The sequence below is a fragment of the Ovis canadensis genome, chromosome 18 (assembly GCF_042477335.2).
Source record: "Ovis canadensis isolate MfBH-ARS-UI-01 breed Bighorn chromosome 18, ARS-UI_OviCan_v2, whole genome shotgun sequence".
NCBI classification, from domain to species: domain Eukaryota; kingdom Metazoa; phylum Chordata; class Mammalia; order Artiodactyla; family Bovidae; genus Ovis; species Ovis canadensis.
Window position 1 is genome coordinate 25,192,763 of NC_091262.1, and position 20,550 is coordinate 25,213,312.

A 20,550-nucleotide genomic window follows, 5' to 3' on the forward strand; every position below is an offset into this window, starting at 1 on the left:
ATAAATACTACCATTCCTTCCTGGAGAAGGAAATTATATAGGAATCTCTAAAATCTTTTGAGAATCTATATTCATAATTACATTCTTTTTTTTCATAATTACATTCTTGAGAAAAATGTATTTTAAAATTTTTGTGCTAAACTGAATATATTTTGCAGTTTCATTTTTTGTCTATCAGTATGACTTGATAATGACTGTATTAGTATATTTCTCATTTCTTTAAACTGCTATGTAAGTTTCACAATCTGAATAAATGACAATTTGCGAATCCTCCTATTTATGAATATTTGGTTGATTCCGCTTTTTCAGTCTGTCCTCTATAAGAAATATCTTTGAGGAAAAGATAAACAGTGAGAGAGAGGAAATAGACTACTTTGTGTCTGGGATATGCTTGAGTTAAGCACAGATCAATACATTGAACATTTAGTGTTATAACTAATACTGAAATAGTAACCAAAGAAACTTTCAAAATATTTCCATTTTCCAAGGTTTATATATAATTGAACTTTCAACATATGAACATAGGATAAAAAGTTCCACAACATCTCAACTTGCCAAACTCCTACATCACAGTATTTATATAATAAAAAAATAAAAGATGAATATATTTTTTTAGTTGAGGACTATATTGTTTATACTTAACTGTGAAAATTATTTTTAACAGTTTCTAATGTTAAAACCTCTATGAAAACAGACAAAGCAGAGCCAAAAAATAACTTGGGGCAGAGAATCTATATATACTTTTATCTTTAGGTATGAGAAAGGCACTTCAATTAAGACCCAAGATCTCTGTCACCCGAGGCAAAAAGGAATGATACCATTTTCAATTTATGACAAAAGGAAGTCTCTCAGTTCAACAGGAGAGTCTTCCTGGATTGATTTTGGAGAGGATTTCATTTCACTCAAATAGAAGAATGAATAATAGATAATGTCTTTAACTTTATTGAATAAGAGAACTCTTCATAGGGACTTATCACACACCTTTGCAGCCTCACCTTTTCATAGGTAAGAAGCACAGATACCAAGCAATCATTTGGGGAAGGCAGCACAGTAGGATGGTAATACAGATGTAACCTAATTAGGAATAAAACTTTCACCATCAGGGAAATGGGCATTCCCATGTTGCTTTACCTTATTTTCAGAAACAAAATGATATATCAGCAGACTTTTATCAAGAACATGAGTATGTGCATGACTGCTAAGTTGCTTCAGTCACGTCTGACTCTTCTGCAACCCTTTGGACTATAGCCTCACACTCCTCTGTCCATGGAATTTTCCAGACAAAAATACTGGAGTGGGTTCCCATCCCCTCCTCCAGGGGATCTTTCCAGCCTAGGATTGAATCTGCTTCTTCTACGTTTCCTGCACTGGCAGGTGGATTCTTTACCACAAGTGCCACCTGGGAAGCCCGATCAAGAACATGCTAACCACGAATTCCTGGTTAAATTAGTGAATGAAAGCGCACAGGAAGTCTGTGTCTGAGTAGCAATTCAGGATTTCAGAGCCAAAGGACAAGTAACAGATTTTAATCTGACCTGAAATTACCTTTAAACTATGCAATTTTTCTCTGTATAAAAGAATTGTAAATCTGCTTACACAAGCTTTAAGCACAGTAAATATAAGGAGTTTTCAAAAGTTGGATGTTAAAACTAAGTTTTGTGTCAAAAAGATACTATCCATTATATCAGAAAATGAAACTGTTTTAAATTGGCATATAAAAAAGTATGTGGGACACAGAAAAAAGTATTTTTCTCAGCTGAAACTCTCTTTAAAGAATTCTCATTATTATGCTTTACTCTAAAGTTCTTTGATGTAACTAGATATCAACTGATTCAATGGCAAAGTTAATCAAAATCAATATGAATAAAACCATCCATTGGCTTAAGGAGGAAAGATACACACTTAAGATCTAAATCCAAACTGAAGAGTCATATTGATCCTCCCCACTCCTCATTTTAACCTTCATGTGAATAAAAGGAGAACATTTGGGGGGTGTAAACAAGCCTTATTCTATCAGAAGCTTTTCACTGCACGCAAAAGGGAAAACATTCTCACATGACATCACAATATAGCAGTTGGTTCCCACTGATGCACATGCAAAGCGACTCCAATAAAATGTGATATGGACAGACACATGGCTGGGAAAGAAGAAAGGAACTATCCTTTCCTTGGCGGTGATTCTATTTACGTCCCTGCTTGGAATCAGGCCTGTTTCCCATGGCAGGAGTCACAACAACATGAGACTGCAAAACCCAAGAGGTCACGATTTGCCCTGACAGAGGCAGCCACCAACAGCAAAGGCAGCGCCGGATTCATCGACCCGGCCCTCCTCATATGCCACATCTGTCTTCGAGCAAGGCAATCCAACCCACCCGTTTGTCGCCGTTCAGTCGCTCAGTCGTGTCTGACTCTTTGCAACCCCATGAACCGCAGCACGACGGGCTTCCCTGCCCTTCAACATCTCCCCTTCCCTGCTCAAACTCATGTCCGCAGAGTCAGTGATGCCACCCAACCATCTCATCCTCTGTCGTCCCCTTCTCCTCCCACTGTGAATCTTTCCCAGCATCAGGGTCTTTTCCAATGAGCCATCTCTTTGCATCAGGTGGCTAAAGTATTGGAGCTTGGCTTCACCATCAGTCCTTCCAGTGAATATTCAGGGCTGATTTCGTTTAGGATTGACTGGTTTGATCTCCTTGCTGGCCAAGGGACTCATGAGTCTTCTGCAACACCACAGTTTAAAAGCATCAATTCTTCAGCACTCAGCTTTCTTTATGGTCCAACACTCACAACCAAACATGACTACTGGAAAAACCACAGCTTTGACTCCAGGAACCTTTGTTGACAATGTAACATCTCTGCTTTATAATACGCTGTCTAGGTTTGTTATAGCTTTTCTTTCAAGGAGCAAGCGTCCACCCATTTCCAAATCCAAAACCCTGCACTGAACTTTGAAAAAATCAGAAAGCCTTGCTCAGCAAGTCTGTCAACTCCTCTCCTTAAAATGTAAGCTGTCTTTACAAACTATTATACACTAATTGTATGAATGCTGTACAGTTTACATAAATAGCTTAAAAAAGAAAAAATGTAATGTTTATCTTTTACATATTTTGACAAACACACAGCTCTAATTTGTAATGTATTTTAAACATGTATTTAACTTAAGAAAGTGATAGTCTGACTCTCTGCAACCCCATGGACCACAGCTCACCAGGCTTCTCTATCAGTGGAATTCTCCAGGCAAGAATACTTGAGTTGGTAGCCATGCCATTCTCCAGGGAATCTTTCCAACCCAGGAACCAAACCTAGGTCTGCTAAAATGCAGGAAGATTCTTTACTGCCTGAGCCACCAAGAAAGCCTACCAACTCAATGGACATGAGCTTAAGCCAACTCTGGAGGTACTAAAGGACAGGGAAGCCTGGTATGCTGCAGTCTATGGGTTTGCAAAGAGTTGGACACGACTTAGCAATCAAACAACATCTTAGGAAAATAAGATCACAGTGTACTGGATAAAGATTGGGGCTCTAGAGGCAAATGAAGTGAGTTTAAATTCTGGCTCTGGCTCAGAGTGGCTATTAAATTTTGGATAAGTTACATAACTTCTCTCCAGTTTCCTAATCTGTAAAGAGTGAATAAAAAAAGATACATATCTCAGCAGCTGTTGTGAAATAAATCAGCAAAAAGCAGTAAGAACAGTGACAAGTACATAGAAGCTGCTTATGAAATAACATGATTTTTTAGCCTTATTTTAATGTATATGCTTTTTAACCACTTGTGTTTTAAACTTGACAAAAAGTATGGGAAACATTCTCCATTGTCAAAATTGATTCTTCTCCATAATTCAGAGTGGTTCTTTATTTTATGAATATTCCATAATTAACTTAATCAATCTGCCATTGGAAAAGAATATTCTGTAATTAACTTCACCAATCTTGCAGCTTCTTTCCATTGGAAAAGTCTTCCCTGATGTTGGGAAAGATTGAGGGCAGAAGAAGGGGGAGGCAGATGAAGTGGTTGGATGGCATCATCGACTCAGTGGGCGTGAGTTTGATCAAACCCCGGTAGACAGTGAAGGACAGGGAAGCCTGGCATGCCGCGGTCCACGGGGTCACAAAGAGTCGGATGCGACTGAGCAACTGAACAAAAACAAATCTTACATTGTAACTAAGATTGTTTCCAATTTTTAACAGCTACAGACACTATGATAATTTTATACATAGATATCCTTATATTTCCATGATGCTTTCCCCCAGAAATATTTTAGGTGGAATTATTGAGTAACAGGGTACACCTAGTTTTACAGTTTCAGCAAGTACTGCCAACTTGCTCTCCTAAAATACTGTGTTAACTTCTACTCTCCTGGCTCCAGTGAGTGAGCCTGTCCACTTCCTTGCAACTTTGCCAACCACAGATTTTCATCTAATATACAGCAATTTCATAGGAATAAAATGGCCTCAGGTTGTCTTAATCTGTGCTTTTTTATAACTAATGAAACTGAACATTTTCTGTCATATGTTTATTAACAGTGGGCCACGGTAGGACCGCGAAACCAGAGAGACTTCAATTCAATTCCCATTTCTGGCATTTAGCATCTGTGAGACTGTGGCTAATTACTGTATTTCTCCAAGCCCCAGCTACCTCTCTAAAATAGATATCTAGTACATAAATGCATAAAGATATGTCTATTAAATTTTAATCCAAAGTCTCCTCTAGGAGGCTGTATCAGGTCATGCTCCCGCCAACTGCATTGAAGAGAGTCCCTCTGCTATACTTGATCATCACTGTTCTTGAAAAACCTTGACTATACTTGTTAATCTGATGGCTTAAACTAAGTTAGGAATTTAAGCTACTGAAACAAAGGTGATGAGGTGACAGTTTACACATTAAGTGCTTACCGTGTGCTACTGTGTACGCTTTTTACATTTACTGAACCATGTGAATCCTCACAACAGATCTCCACTGCAAGTACAGTGATAATTATCATCATTTCATGGTGGAGATGTTAAGTAAGGTGTCAAAAGTCACACAGCCAGTTTGGGGAGAAGTTCAGTTCAGTTCAGTCGCTCAGTTGTGTCCGACTCTTTGTGACCCCATGAATCGCAGCACGCCAGGCCTCCCTGTCCATCACCAACTCCCGGAGCTCACTCAGATTCATGTCCATCGAGTCGCGGATGCCATCCAGCCATCTCATCCTCTGTCGTCCCCTTCTCCTCCTGCCCCCAATCCCTCCCAGCATCGGACTCTTTTCCAATGAGTCAACTCTTCGCATGAGGTGGCCAAAGTATTGGAGTTTCAGCTTCAGCATCAGTCCTTCCAATGAACACCCGGGACTGATCTCCTTTAGGATGGACTGGTTGGATCTCCTTGCAGTCCAAGGGACTCTCAAGCGTCTTCGCCAACACCACAGTTCAAAAGCATCAATTCTTCGGCACTCAGCTTTCTTCACAGTCCAACTCTCACATCCATACATGACCACTGGAGAAACCATAGCCTTGACTAGATGGACCTTTGTTGGCAAAGTAATGTCTCTGCTTTTGAATATGCTATTTAGGTTGGTCATAATTTTCCTTCCAAGGAGCAAGCATCTTTTAATTTCATAGCTGCAGTCACCATCTGGACTGATTTTGGAGCCCAAAAAAATAAAGTCTGACACTGTTTCCACATCTATTTCCCATGAAGTGATAGGACCAGATGCCATGATCTTCGTTTTCTGAATGTTGAGCTCTAAGCCAACTTTTTCACTCTCCTCTTTCACTTTCATCAGGAGGCTTTTTAGTTACTCTTCACTTTCTGCCATAAGGGTGGTGTCATCTGCATATCTGAGGTTATTGATATTTCTCCCGGCAATCTTGATTCCAGCTTGTGCTTCTTCCAGCCCAGCATTTCTCACGATGTATTCAGCATATAAGTTAAATAAGTAGATGACAATATACGGCCTTGATGTACTCCTTTTCCTATTTGGAACCAGTCTGTTGTTCCATGTCCAGTTCTAACTGTTGCTTCCTGACCTGCACATAGGTTTCTCAAGAGGCAAGTCAGGTGGTCTGGGATTCCCATCTCTTTCAGAATTTTCCACAGTTTATTGTGATCCACACAGTCAAAGGCTTTGGCATAGTCAATAAAGCAGAAATAGATGTTTTTCTGGAACTCTCTTGCTTTTTCCATGATCCAGCAGATGCTGGCAATTTGATCTCTGGTTCCTCTGCCTTTTCTAAAACCAGCTTGAACATCTGGAAGTTCACGGTTCACATATTGCTGAACCCTGGCTTGGAGAATTTTGAGCATTACTTTACTAGCGTGTGAGATGAGTGCAATTGTGCGGTAGTTTGAGCATTCTTTGACATTGCCTTTCTTGGGATTGGAATGAAAACTGACCTTTTCCAGTCCTGTGGCTGCTGCTGAGTTTTCCAAATTTGCTGGCATATTGAGTGCAGCACTTTCACAGCATTGTCTTTCAGGATTTGAAATAGCGCAACTGGAATTCCATCACCTCCACTAGCTTTGTTCGTAGTGATGCTTTCTAAGGCCCACTTGACTTCACATTCTAGTTTGTCTGGCTCTAGGTGAGTGATCACACCATCGTGATTATCTGGGTCATGAAGATCTTTTTTGTACAGTTCTTCTGTGTATTCTTGCCGCTTTTTCTTAATATCTTCTGCTTCCGTTAGGTCCAGACCATTTCTGTCCTTTATTGAGTCCATCTTTGCATGAAATGTTCCCTGGATATCTCTAATTTTCCTGTAGAGATCTCCAGTCTTTCCCATTCTGTTGTTTTCCTCTATTTGCATTGATTGCTGAGGAAGGCTTTCTTATCTCTCCTTGCTATTCTTTGGAACTCTGCATTCAGATGCTTATATCTTTCCTTTTCTCCTTTGCTTTTTGCCTCTCTTCTTTTCACAGCTATTTGTAAGGCCTCCCCAGACAGCCATTTTGCTTTTTTGCATTTCTTTTCCAGGGGGATGGTCTTGATCCCTGTCTCCTGTACAATGTCACAAACTTTCGTCCATAGTTCATCAGGCACTGTGTCTATCAGATCTAGTCCCTTAAATCTATTTCTCACTTCCACTGTATAATCATAAGGGATTTGATTTAGGTCATACCTGAATGGTCTAGTGGTTTTCCCTACTTTCTTCAATTTAAGTCTGAATTTGGCAATAAGGGGCTCATGATCTGAGCCACAGTCAGCTCCTGGTCTTGTTTTTGCTGACTGTATAGAGCTTCTTCATCTTTGGCTGCAAAGAATATAATCAATCTGATTTTGGTGTTGACCATCTGGTGATGTCCATGTGTAGAGTCTTCTCTTGTGTTGTTGGAAGAGGATGTTTGTATGACCAATGCATTCTCTTGGCAAAACTGTATTCTATGGGGAGGAGACTGGGTGTCAACCCAGGTGCTCTGGCTTTCTCTTCTGCAATCTTAACAACCATGACGGTGGCTGAATAAAGCATGAGCCATTCATATGCTTATTAGTTATTCAGATTTCTGCCTCTTTGATTTAAACTTTCTGCTAGATTGAATTGTCTTTTGCTTACTGATTAAAAAGAAATTTTATATTATTACTGTCATCTATTTGTTTTTATACTACAAGTTTTTTTTTTTAACCAATTATCCTATGGCTTCTAATCTTCAAAGGCAATTTTTGTTTCATTGTGATACCTTAAGTCTAGTTCTGTTATCATTCCTGTTTTTCAGTTTGCTTGTATAGCAGTTTCCACTATTTTAATCATTTTGTTTATGGAGTTTCTTTCAAGTGTTTGATCTTTAACTCCTCTTGAAATAGTTCCTGGGTTTCGTGTAACTTGCTGATGTATTTCGCCCTGATGAATAAGCAACCAATTTACCCCACTAATACAGTGACCATTTAGTTTATCCTCTCAATGACTTCATGTTTCAAGCTTTTTATACATTAAACAGTTCTCAACTAATTAGCTATTTAAATGATTATTTAGTGTTTTCATGTCCTTCAGTACAGTTCTAGAACTTCCTCACATAGTTTCTAAGCATTATAATAGTCTTTGTTTCTTGCTGTTACACCCTTTGGTGGTTTTATTTATTTTCCTTTTTTAAGGTTTTTAAATGTTTTCTACTGGGTATGGCCACTGGTTTTCATTTTCTCAATTTTGATGTTGTTTACACATTACTGACTTTGTAAATTCCAATATATTGTCCATTAATTTTCTTTATATTTATAGATATTCTAAGATAACTAGTACTTGCAAATAATGCATTTCCTTCATTAAAATATCATTTATTTTTATTACGCTTTTGCATTGGCTGGATCTTATATTACAGGTTTCATTTTAATAGTCAATTCATAAGTATATAAGCAATCCTAGCAGTAAAAACTATCATTATCTTCATTTTAAAAATGAAGAACTAGCAGGGCTTGCCCGGTGGTCCAGTGGTTAAGACCTGGAGCTTCCACCAAGGGGCAGGGGTTCCATCCCTGTTTGGGGAAGTTTCCCATGCTGTATGGTGCAGCCAAGAAAAAAAAAAGTCAGATTATAATCTAACACAATTATAATTTTCTAGTGCTTTTCATCATGAGCTTTACATATCTATATAATCATTTTTTTTTAGTCTCTTAAAAAGTTGAACAGAAACAAAATCTATGGCAGGATGGCTCATCGTCCTGGATTATTTCAATTCTGACGTGTACCTGAGCACATGTATACGCTTTGAACAATTCACCACCATTAATATATTGATTTTAGAATATGAATTTTAAGGGAGCCAAGAGTTACCCGACATGCTGCTGCTAAGTCGCATCAGTTGTGTCTGACTCTGTGCGACCCCACAGACGGCAGCCCACCAGGCTCCGCCATCCCTGGGATTCTCCAGGCAAGAACACTGGAGTGGCTTGCCATTTCCTTCTCCAATGCATGAAAGTGAAAAGTGAAAGTGAAGTCACTCAGTCGTGTCCAACTCTTAGCAGCCCCATGGACTGCAGCCCACCAGGCTCCTCCGTCGATGGCATTTCCCAGGCAAGAGTACTGCAGTGGGGTGCCATTGCCTTCTCCGTACCCAATATATTCACCCTTATTAAAAGATATATTGAATTCAGAACAGGCTCTTTATTTAATAGGCTGAGATGCACTTAGCATGTTACCAATTTGAGAGAGAGCAAAAGTTGAAGTACTTTGAATACTTAATACTTAGACATTTTAAAATGTAGTCTGCATTTTCTCTGAAAGGTAAGTCAAATTTTAGTTTATAACCTGATTTAAGAAAATGTGAAATCACAAAAAGTATGCACTCTAAGAAATACAATTTTTAGTTTTAAACATGAGATAAGGTATGGTACTGAAGAAGACTCTTGAAGTCCAAGTCCCTTGGACAATAAGAAAATCAAACCAGTCAATCCTAAAGGAAATCAACCCTGAATTTTCATTGGGAGGACTGATGCTGAAGCAAAAGCTCCAATACTTTAGCCTCCTGATGTGAAGAACTGACTCATTGGAAAAGACCCTGATGCAGGGAAAGACTGAAGGCAGGCGGAGAAGGGGACAACTGAGGATGAGATTGTTGGATGGCATCAAAGACTTGATGGACATGAGTTTAAGCAAACTCTGGGAGTTGGTGATGGACAGGGAGGCCTGGCGTGCTGCAGTCCACGGGGTCACAAAGAGTTGGACACAACTCAGCACATGAACAACAACAAAGGTATTTTCGGTACAGTTCCAAATCCTATAGAGATAATAGTGAAGCACCAACAAATCAATTTTTATGATTTTCTCTGATATTGAAAGAGCAGGGAAATAAATCCTTCTCCTAAGAGACACAGAACACAGAATTGGAGGCTTTTCTCTGTGATGCTTATTTCTGGAGTTGCAACCAATTCCTCTAGGAAGTATTCTTCCCCTATATCTTGCTTCACCCTGGAGCCACAACTTTCTTCCTAGCAAACTTCTGATATATCTATCCCAGGCCCATAGCCTTCTAGTAATCCCTGCTCAAAGAATAAGCCCCGAGCTCCCTCCACCCTCACGAGCTGCATTTTTCTGCCTCCTTGTTCACACTGAGTGCTAGGCACCGTCAGCTACAAATTAGCACTTGTCAGGCACTTTCCAGGGCTTCCCTGGTGGCTTAGTTGTAAAAGAATCCACCTGCAAAGCAGGAGACCCAGGTTTGATCCCTGGCTCAGGAAGATCCTCTGGAGAAGGAAATGGCAACCCACTCCAGTACTCTTGCCTGGAAAATCCCATGGACAGAGGAGCCTGGTGGGCTACAGTCTATGGGGTCTCAGAGTTGGACACAACTACAACTTAGCAAATAAACCACCACCACCAGTGGCACCATGGAGCCATGGCGCCATCTAATACAAGAATTAAATCATGTGCAGCTGCTGGTGGTTTTCAACACCCCTGGAAGGAGTTCAGGGTGGAGAACAGAAACGAGGCACTCTGTACTCAGGGAAAAATTGGCAGAACAGGTCTTCAGATAGTGAGACATTTTCAGGAGCTGATTTTATAAGCCTAATTCTTGCAGCTCCTCCTATCTGGAAAAGCACTAGAGTCTGTAACAGTGATGCCAGCTCCTCGAAACTATCAGAAACCTCTATAAAAATATTGCATTTGATTGCATGAACTCCCCCTTCACCAAAATCACATACATACTGATTGTCCCCCTATCTCTCTGGAGCAGTTTCTCAGAGCTGTCTGAAATGCTGTCTCCCAGGTGATAGTCCTCATTTTACTCCCAAATAAAACTTAACTTGCAACTCTCACAAAAAAAGGAGTACATCAAGGCAGGACATTGTTACCCTAGTTATTTAACTTATATGCAGAGTACATCATGTGAAATTCCGGGCTAGATGAATCACAAGCTGGATCCAAAATTGCTGGGAAAAATATCAACAATCTCAGATATGCAGATGATATCGCTTTAAAAGGCAGAAAGTGAAGAAGAACTAAAAAGCCTCTTGATGAAAGTGAAAGAGGAGAGTGAAAAAGCTGGCTTAAAACTCAACATTCAAAACACTAAGATCATGCCATCCAGTCCTAATACTTCATGGCAAATAGGTGGGAAAAATAAGGAAACAGTGTCAGATTTCATTTTCCTGGGCTCCAAACAATGTGGACAGCAACTGAAGCCACAAAATTAAAAGATGCTTGCTCCTTGGAAGAACAGCTATGTCAAACCTAGACTGTGCTTTAATAAGCATCACTTTGCTGACAAAGGTCCGAATATTCAAAGCTATGGTTTTTCCACTAGTCATGTATGGATGTGAGAGTGGGACCATGAAGAAGGCTGAGTGCTGAAGAACTGACGCTTTAAAACTGTGATGCTAGAAGAAGACTCTTGAGAGTCCCTTGGACTACAAGGAAATCAAACCAGTCAGTCCTAAAGGACATCAACTCTGAATGTTCATTGGAAAGACTGATGCTGAAGCTGAAGCTCCAGTACGTTGGCCACCTGATGTGAAAAGCTGATTCACTGGAAAAGACCCTGATGCTGGGAAAGACTGAAGGCAGCAGGAGAAGAGGGCAACAGAGGATGAGAGAGTTGGATGGTATCACCGACTCAATGGACTGAGTTTGAGTAAACTCAGGGAGATGATGAAGGACAGGGAAGCCTGGCATGCTGCAGTTCATGGGGTCACAAAGAGTGGAACACGACTCAGCGACTGAAGAACAACTCACACCGTGAATTCTTTTTTTAAGTCGGCAGCACCAAGGCTGCTCTTTGCTCCCAGACTGCAGCCTCTCCTTTGCCCCTCTCCTTCTCTGGTTAGGCTTTGCTCTCTGCTGGGAATGGCCTTCATTCTTCCTCATCCAGCTGTCCCTATCAACACTCTGCTCCTTCTTGGCCAGCCCAGACACCCGCTTCCTAAAGTCATCCCAAAGGTAAATTCAGCCCTTTCACCATGCATGTTCCTGTTCCCTTTATATGGCACCTAACATTTCAGGTCTATAATGTCTGCCTTATGGACATTACCCAAGACATCCAAGTCTCTAACTCTGTGTCCCACCTGAATACCTGCCCTCTGCCTCCATTGCGCTGAGCCTAATGGTTGCACAAAACAGATACTGGTTATTGCTTTTGGCACAGTATTTACTTAACAGCTACTCATTATAGCAGCACATCCTCCTCTTATGATGGCTCTTAGATGAGATTTCTTAATTCACACTCCTTTCCAGCTACAGGAGTCTTTCCTTGCCTCGGTTTCCTCATGTGTAAATGGTCATAATAATAAAGCATGCCTCATTAGATTGTCACAGAATTAGTGCCGTGCCATATGCACCGCACAGTGCTATCTAGGTAAGCATTGCTCATGGACATTAAATGAAGAAAAAAAACCTAGAGCTAAATAAATACATTTTAAAACATACCCTCTAAATCGCAAGTTAGAATTCTTTTAAAATAATTATAAGCACTGAAAACCATCAATATGAATAATATAAATTAAAAAATAAAATGAGCAATGAAATAGAATTTGCTAATTACAGATACTGAGGGTTATGGCCTTGCTTTCTTCTGCATTTATACTTTCACTTTAGGTAGAGGATCATTTGATTTGGAGAAGGTATGTTGCAGGTGTATCAGGAAGAGCCACACAGATCCTGTGTAAGATATGATCACTACCCAACCTATTGGTCAAAGCATTGGAAATAAATCTGAACTGAAACAGCCTCACTGAACAGTGGTGGCTGAAATGTCTTAATCAGCTTAAGGTCTCTGGGCCCCTGAAGTCCCTATGGGGGAAAGTGGCTCAGGCCATCCTGCCTCGACATATAGAGACCTTTCAGATCTGGGCCTTTTTCTCCACATGCTACGTTTGTATACAAACATGCAGTATAAACCAAATGAAGCGCTCCCCAGCTATAAACCTCCCAGGAGTTTTGCCACTGCTAAAGAAGAGCCAGAGTCCTTTCACCTCTCCAGCTTCGGGGTCTCACCGGGTCTTCTCGCATGCCACCCTATCCCCTATCCTTTCCTATCCCACGTCTGCTGTTCCCTACTCCATTCCATCTACACTGGCCACTCGGCTATTTTTGGAATCTGACAGCCAACGCCTGGCCTGGAGCCTTTGAACTTGAAGATTTCCTGCCTGAAATCTCCCCACATATCCCCTTCCTCACGTACTGAAGCTCTCTCTCAAATGTTCCCTGTCCAGTGACGCCCTCCCTGCCCAGATCACAGGAGAATTGCATCCCTTCCCCACACACATCCTCTACAAGGCTCCTCCCCCTGCTTAATTTTCTGCTTAATTTTCTACATAGCACTTTTCACCAGCTAAGTGCATGAAAGTTTTAGTTGTACAGTGGTGTCTGACTCTTTGCAAACCCATGCATTGTAGCCCACCGGGCTCCTCTGACCATGGGATTTTCCAGGCAAGAATACTGGGGTGGGTAGCCATGCCCATTTCCAGGGATATGCCTGACCCTGGGATCAAACCTAGGTCTCCCACACTGCAGGCAGATTCTTTACTGTCTGAGCCACCAGGGTAGCCCCTAACCTACTACCTAGTGCTTTTGTTGATGTTGTTCTGGTTCAAATATTGCCTCTTATAAGCCAAAGATAAGTTCCCAAAAAGGAGATAGCTTCACTGTGGTCATTGTTAGCACACTACAACCTACAACAATTCTTGGCACACACTGAACACTCGTGATAGATATTTATCAAACAAATGAATACTTACACTGCAGGGCAGCTTATCAACAACCTGAAAAAACTTAAGGGGACGGGGGACTTGCAATCATTGAAATCAAATGAATCACTCTATCACAGATCACTCTATCTTGCATTTTGAAAGCTATAGTTTGGAAACTCTATTAATTTACATCAACGGTTCTCCAGTCCATCAGTAGTGATTCTGCCCCGGAACATTTGGTAATGTCTACACAGACGTACTTGGTCATCACAATAGTGACGGGAGGATAGGTAAACTGATATCTAGAGGATAGAGATCAGGGATGCTGTTAAACTTCCTACAACGCACAGGGAAGTCTCACAGCCAAGAATGACCCATCCAGCAATGTCAGAGGTGCTAAGGTTGAAAAACCCTAAATCTGATTTCTGAAGCACTTCCCCAGTGGTTCAAGCAGTAAAGAGTCTGCCTGCAATGCAGGAGACACAGGAGATACAGGTTTGGTCCTGGGTCTGGAAGATCGCCTAGAGAATCTGAAGTGAGCTGAATGGCAACCCACTCCAGTAGTCTTGCCTGTAAACTCTGATTACCCAGAGGCAATTTCTTAGATCTCACTCCACAGCATACAGTGCTTATACATTACAAGGGAAGGAGGAAAGAGAGCTGGCTTAACTTGCTGGTATTCTAGAAAGACAGAATACACGAAATGTTAATAAATGAAACAGAGGGAGTTTAATAAAGATACGAAGTACTGTTCACCCAGGCTTCCCTGGTGGCTCAACGGTAAAGAATCTGCCTACAATGCAGGAGACCCAGGAGACGCAGGTTTGATCCCTGGCTCGGGAAGATCCCCTGCAGAAGGAAATAGCATCCCACTCCAGTATTCTGTGTGGAAAATTCCAGGACAGAGGAGCCTGGGGGGCTGTGTTCATGGAGTCACAAAGAGTCGACTGAGTAACTGAACGTGAGCATGAGTGTTCACCCTTCAAGGGATCCAATATGCTACTAAGGATTTAAGGTGACTATTCCAGGAAAGAGACGTCTGTATTAAAAGAAGCAAAGAACCTATGTGCAAATAAATAATCACCCATGTTAAAGCGTCAAAGACAAGCTTGGCAGCTGAAATAAAGAAAATTTGTCATCCAAAAAAAAAAAAAAAAACCAAGAGAAGAAATGTCCAAAATACGTTAGAGGAAAAAGGATACTAAATTCCAAAGAAGAGCCCTGCTTTCCTGTACTTTTAGACCTCTTTAAAAATTATACCCCAGGCTCTTATCACATAAAGTCTTCCAGGAATAACTGACAAAGTTGTAACAAAAAAAAGGAGGGGAGTCTGAAATCACCGTGTCCTCACTGAGAGCTGACATGGCCTGCGGCTGACGGCTCAGAACAGTTGGGAGCAGCCAAACCTACAAGGGAATAGCTGCTCCACCACACTCTTCAAGTCACATCAGGGATATGAGAATTCGGGGAGAAATTAACCAAGCAATCAAAAAGAAAAGAGATACTGAGAGGTGCAGCGTTCCCCCCTCTGTAAACACCATGTGAGCTGGTCTAATCGCGGGGATAAATTACTGACTGCTCTAACACACGCTTAGAGCTGTGGGGAAATAAGTCTTTGGGAAGAAAAAAATAAATCCTTCTCGCCTGATAAAGGTCATAACAATTCCAGCATACACTGTATGAATGGCTGGATGAAAACCTGAAATTCCCTCCTCTGGCTGCCGCTGCTAAGTCGCATCAGTCGTGTCCAACTCTGTGCGACCCCATAGACGGCAGCCCACCAGGCTCCCCCGTCCCTGGGATTCTCCAGGCAAGAGCACTGGAGTGGGCTGCCATTTCCTTCTCCACTGCATGAAAGTGAAAAGTCAAAGTGAAGTCGCTCAGTCGTGTCCGACTCTTCGTGACCCCATGGACTGCAGCCTATCAGGCTCCTCCGTCCATGGGATTTTCCAGGCAAGAGTACTGGAGTGGGGTGCCATTGCCTTCTCCAGGGGATTTTCCCAACCAGGCATCGAATCTGTGTCTCTTGCATTGCAGGCAGATTCTTTACCCCTGAGTTACCTAGGAAGCCTACCTTTTAATGGGAATATCAAAACAGTTATCTTTCTCCAAGAGAGGCTCTCTGCTCTCTTTCACAAATTATTTTTGAAGACTGAAAACAAATAAGACTGCCAAAAAGGTCTACCCAGTGGCTCAGTGGTAAAGAACCTGCCTGCAATGCAGGAGATGCAAGATCAATCCCTGGCTTGGGAAGATCCCCTGGAGGAGGAAATGCAACCTGTTCCAGTATTCTTGCTGGGAAAATTCCATGGAGAGGAGCCTGGCGGGCTAGAGTCCATGGGGTCTCAAAGAGTCAGACGCAATTGAACACACACACACGCAAAGGCGAACAACTTTTGCGAAAATGGTCTTTAGTAGAATTGAGAACAACTGTGGAATTACCAGCAAGTAATCTTTGAAGAAATGGGCAGGAAGAAGGTAATAAAGAAGAATATGCATGTTTTTCATTCACCAACAGAAAATCAGTCGTAGATGTGTGTTCCCAGAAACCAAAGTGAAACTCAAGATGGAAAGAGCCAGGGTAGATTGAGAGACTGGTCAAAATATCTTCGTTGGTTAAATCAATATGGAATTGACACACACAGAGAAATTATGTGACTTTACATTCAAACTACTGAAAGTACTGGAGAGGGATAGGAGTAAAACAGTTGTTTCCTGCTACAGCTGGGGGGAGGGGGCGCCTCCCAGGTGGTGCTATGGTAAAGAACCCGCCTGCTAACACAGGAGATGTAAGAGATGCAGGTTCAGTCCCTGGCTTGGGAAGATCCCCGGAAGGAGGACATGGCAACCTACTCCGGTATTCCTGCCTGGAGAATCCCATGGACAGGGAAGCCTGGCAGGCTACAGTCCATAAGCATGGCACAGGGTCGGACATGGCTAAAGCAACTTGGCACAGCACAGCACATAGCTGGGGAGGGCTTTCCCCCTCCGCAGATGACAAAGACAATGCAATTCCAGACCACAGAAACTTGTCAACTGCAAAATGATTCACATACTGTGTATTAATGAAGGTAACTTACTGACAGCAAGGGAATGGCAACTTTTCCAAGAAAATCAGGAGGTTTATCTCCGTCTTCATCAAACACTGTCACTTCCAAAACATCATGGATATCTTTAATGGGACTGAAACAGAAACACACCATGAGTTAGATACAAAAACACACAAGTGAAGGCGGTTCCATGAAGATCTGAAAACACGTTTTCACTAATTAAGTCTGTATGTCCTCAGAGTATAAAACTACCATTTAATTAAATTTCAAAAATTAAATCAAACTGACTGTATTCCCAAACCTTCCATCAGTGAAGATTCAGACATCCATACGGAAAAAAAAAAGTCAACTTTTTTACTATGACATTTCCATGTATCTGTGTACTCAGGGGCAGGACTGTTAAAGAAACAGAATAAAGAAAGAGAGCAGGGGACAGAAGAAGGACGACAAAGTGACTTCCAGATGAGAAGAGCAAAAATAAGATTTTCTTTACTTTAAACGCATGAATTTCCTTTAAAAAACAAAGGTGGTCAAAATCACTATTTCCCAAGATCCCCTGAAAGCATCCTATTGTTGAAACACAAAATATTAAAGGGCCATGCATATTCACTTGTTTATAAATGTTTCAATGTTGATCAGAGCCAGATATCAGCTATAATGCAAACATGGAGCCATGGTCATCGGCAAGGTGCTGACCAAACAAGAGACTCTTGCAAACCTGGCTAGTAGTTAACCTCTTCTCGTAGGTCCCCATAAACACTCTGCTTGCTGCTGCTAAGTCGCTTCAGTCATGTCCAACTCTGTGCGACCCCATAGACGGCAGCCCACCAGGCTCCTCTGTCCCTGGGATTCTCCAGGCAAGAACACCAGAGTGGGTTGCCAATTCCTTCTCCAATGCATGAAAGTGAAAAGTGAAAGTGAAGTCGCTCAGTTGTGCCCGACTCTTAGCGACCCCAGGGACTGCAGCCTACCAGGCTCCTCCGTCCATGGGATTTTCCAGGCAAGAGTACTGGAGTGGGGTGCCACTGGAGCCACCAATTCATATTCACAACAAACTATATTATTTTAGTTATAGGCACAGATAAAGCATTCCTCAGTGTTGTGAGGCAGTGTGCCACCATTTCACCCAGATTCAACAACGGGTGAGCCTCCCTTTGACGGCCAGTTGTCTTGGAATCTAAACCAACTAGGAAGATATCCAGCTTCCTAAACACCTGAGTCTAAAAAGCAGGTATCACTACAGAGTAGGTCATTTAGATAAGCTGGAATAGAAGGGGCCTTCGGGAGTCTTCGAGGAAGACTCTATATCTATAGACATAATCTATATGTTCCAAAAGACTTTGGCAGAATGCAAGTCCTCAGATTTTAAAATACTGCTGAACAATATAAGCTCCTTGAATTTAAGACATGTCTACATTTGTAATTTCCTTTAACCCAGGAATGAATTAGTCTGGATATATGGAAGCTTTCTTCTACTCACAGATTAATTGAGTCACTAAGAGACCTACTTTACAAATGTGTCCTATAATACTCTCTTGCAGTTCCAAACGGTCTCTTCTATTATTAACACTATACTCTATAAAATGAAAGCATAAAAGGTTTTCAGAAGGAGAAAAACAATAAAATTCCTTCTTTGCCCATAAAAACGGACAGAAAGTTCCACTCAAGAGCCCTAGACTGCCCCACACATATCAGGGATAATTGGTCTCTGAGTTAAAGCTGCTCTTTGATATTCCAAGGACTAAAGTACTTACAATGTAAAAACTTTGTTCCACTCAGGGTTGAGGTTTTTGTAAATGGTATGTGTCTGAAGTCGGTCATTTCCTAACTCCAGCAAGCAAAAGGGATCACTCTTCCCTGCAAAGAGAAAATGGACAAGGGTCAGAGACAAAGGAATCTCCGTGGTCAGAGGCAAACGCGTCTCGAAAGTGACAGAGGCAAAATGAACAAAAATCATGCAGGTTGGTTTTTTTTTTTTTTTCAATTACTATTCAATCCTAAAGAAAACCAATCCTGAATATTCATTGGGAGGACTGATGCTGAAGTTAGGCTACAATACTTTGGCCATGTGACGCGAACAGTAGCTCACTGAAAAAGACCCTGATGCTGGGAAAGATTGAGGGCAGGAGGAGAAGGCGGCGACAGAGGATGAGATGGTTGGATAGCATCATTGACCCAGTGGACATGAGTTTAAGCAAGCTCCAGGAGACGGTGAAGGACAGGGAGGCCTGGCATGCTGCAGTCCATAGAGTTGCAAAGAGTCGGACATGACTGAGTGACTGAACAAAAACAAACTTTTTTAAAATTTATTTTATATTGGAGTTGATTTATAATGTTGTATTAGTTTCCATTTTTTAAAATTTATTTTATATTGGAGTTGATTTATAACGTTGTATTAGTTTCCATATATCACAGTGATTCAGCTATACATATATCTACTCTTTTATAGATTCTTTTCCCATTTAGGTTATTACAGAATATTGAGTTCCCTGTGCTACACAGCAGGTCCTTGTTGATTATTTTATATGTAACAGTGTATATATGTTAATGCTAAGCGCCTAATTTATCCCTCCCCTCACCTCAATCCCTTTGGCAACTCTAACTTTGCTTTGTAAGTCTGTGAGTCTGTTTCTGTTTTGTAAACAAGTTCATTTGTACCACTTCTTAAGATTCCACATATTATAGTAATACACTTGTGCTAGCTGGTAAAGAACAGACTTGTGTTTGCCAAGAGGGAAGATGAGAGAAGGGCGAAGTGGGAGTTTGGGGTTAGCAGATGCAAAGTATTATACACAGGATGGATAAACAAGGTTCCCGTGTAGAGCACAGAGAACTATACTCAATATCCTGTGAGAAACCATAATAAGAAAGAGTATGAAAAAGAGGAGTATGAAACAGCATGAAAAAGATGACTATATGTATAACCATCACTTTGCTGTACAGCAGAAATTAATATGGCATTGTAAATCAACTATACTCCAATTAAAAAAAAAAACAACCTGTGCTTTGTTTTTTAAAGAAGAGGTGAGCCTCTTTCTTTAGCAAGCCCTATAAACTCTGTGTGGGAAAGCCAGGTGTCAGGGAACTTACAGGGCTGGGGCTGACATGCAACCCAGACACGACCTTGAGAGCAGTGGCAACACAGAATTCACAAGAGCAGGTGTCAACGTGGCACACGACAGGGCCCACGTGTGTGTTTTGTTTGAAAACAGAAGCACATCTCTGTTTCCTTTCTAAATTCTCTTTGAGTGAATACAATTACTCATCCACAATTGGAAGCCTATGATAACTGACATGCTTCCACAGGGTGATGAGAAAAATGAGAAAAAGTATCATCACGGCTATTTTGGTGGCTCAACGATAAACAATCTCCCGGTCTCTGGGTTGGGAAGATCCCCTGGAGGAGGAAATGGCAACCCATTCCGGTATTCTTGCCTGGGAAATCCCATGGATAGAGGAGCCTGGAAGGCTACAGTCCATGGGGTAGCAAGAGTCGGACACAACTTGGCAACTAAACCCACCACGATGGCTATTCAGCAGGTAAAACTCTGCTCTGGAATTGAGTGGCCATGCACACATCTGGTCTTAGACGTCAGTAAGTTACGAAAGTACACATGGGACACTTTCGGTGCTCAGAGACATGCAGAAGTCTAATTTCACAAGGCAAATTCAAAGTTTTTAATCTTAAAAAATAATGAGGCTAAGCCTTTACTTCTCCCATCTCACTTCGTTTTCCATCTTACCTCATACAGCATCCAAAAGAAAAAAAAATTTAGAAAAACCAGAATCCAAAGGGGAACCCAGAAAGTGACCATGTAAGAAGTCTCTCCCCTTTTGTTCAGCGTGACAGAGGGATCTAGAGAACTGTCCAGGTCTCTAACATCCATAGGACATGAACACAGGGCCTG

The 20,550-nt window shown here is 41.4% G+C and overlaps 1 protein-coding gene across 25 annotated transcripts in view; it reads right to left on the bottom strand.

The window, feature by feature from the left end:
• Positions 1–20,550, bottom strand: part of MCTP2 (multiple C2 and transmembrane domain containing 2) — a 270,449-nt gene that overhangs the window by 90,776 nt on the left and 159,123 nt on the right. For all 25 annotated transcript variants that reach the window (XR_011250196.1, XR_011250197.1, XR_011250198.1 and 22 more), the window contains 2 exons: positions 18,397–18,499; positions 16,673–16,775 (listed from right to left, as the gene is read on the bottom strand). Coding sequence is in view for 22 of the 25 variants with exons in the window: in XM_069558923.1 (XP_069415024.1) it covers positions 16,673–16,775; positions 18,397–18,499 (206 nt within the window). In the remaining 3 variants the exon portion in view is untranslated. The remainder of the gene's footprint in view (positions 1–16,672; positions 16,776–18,396; positions 18,500–20,550) is intronic.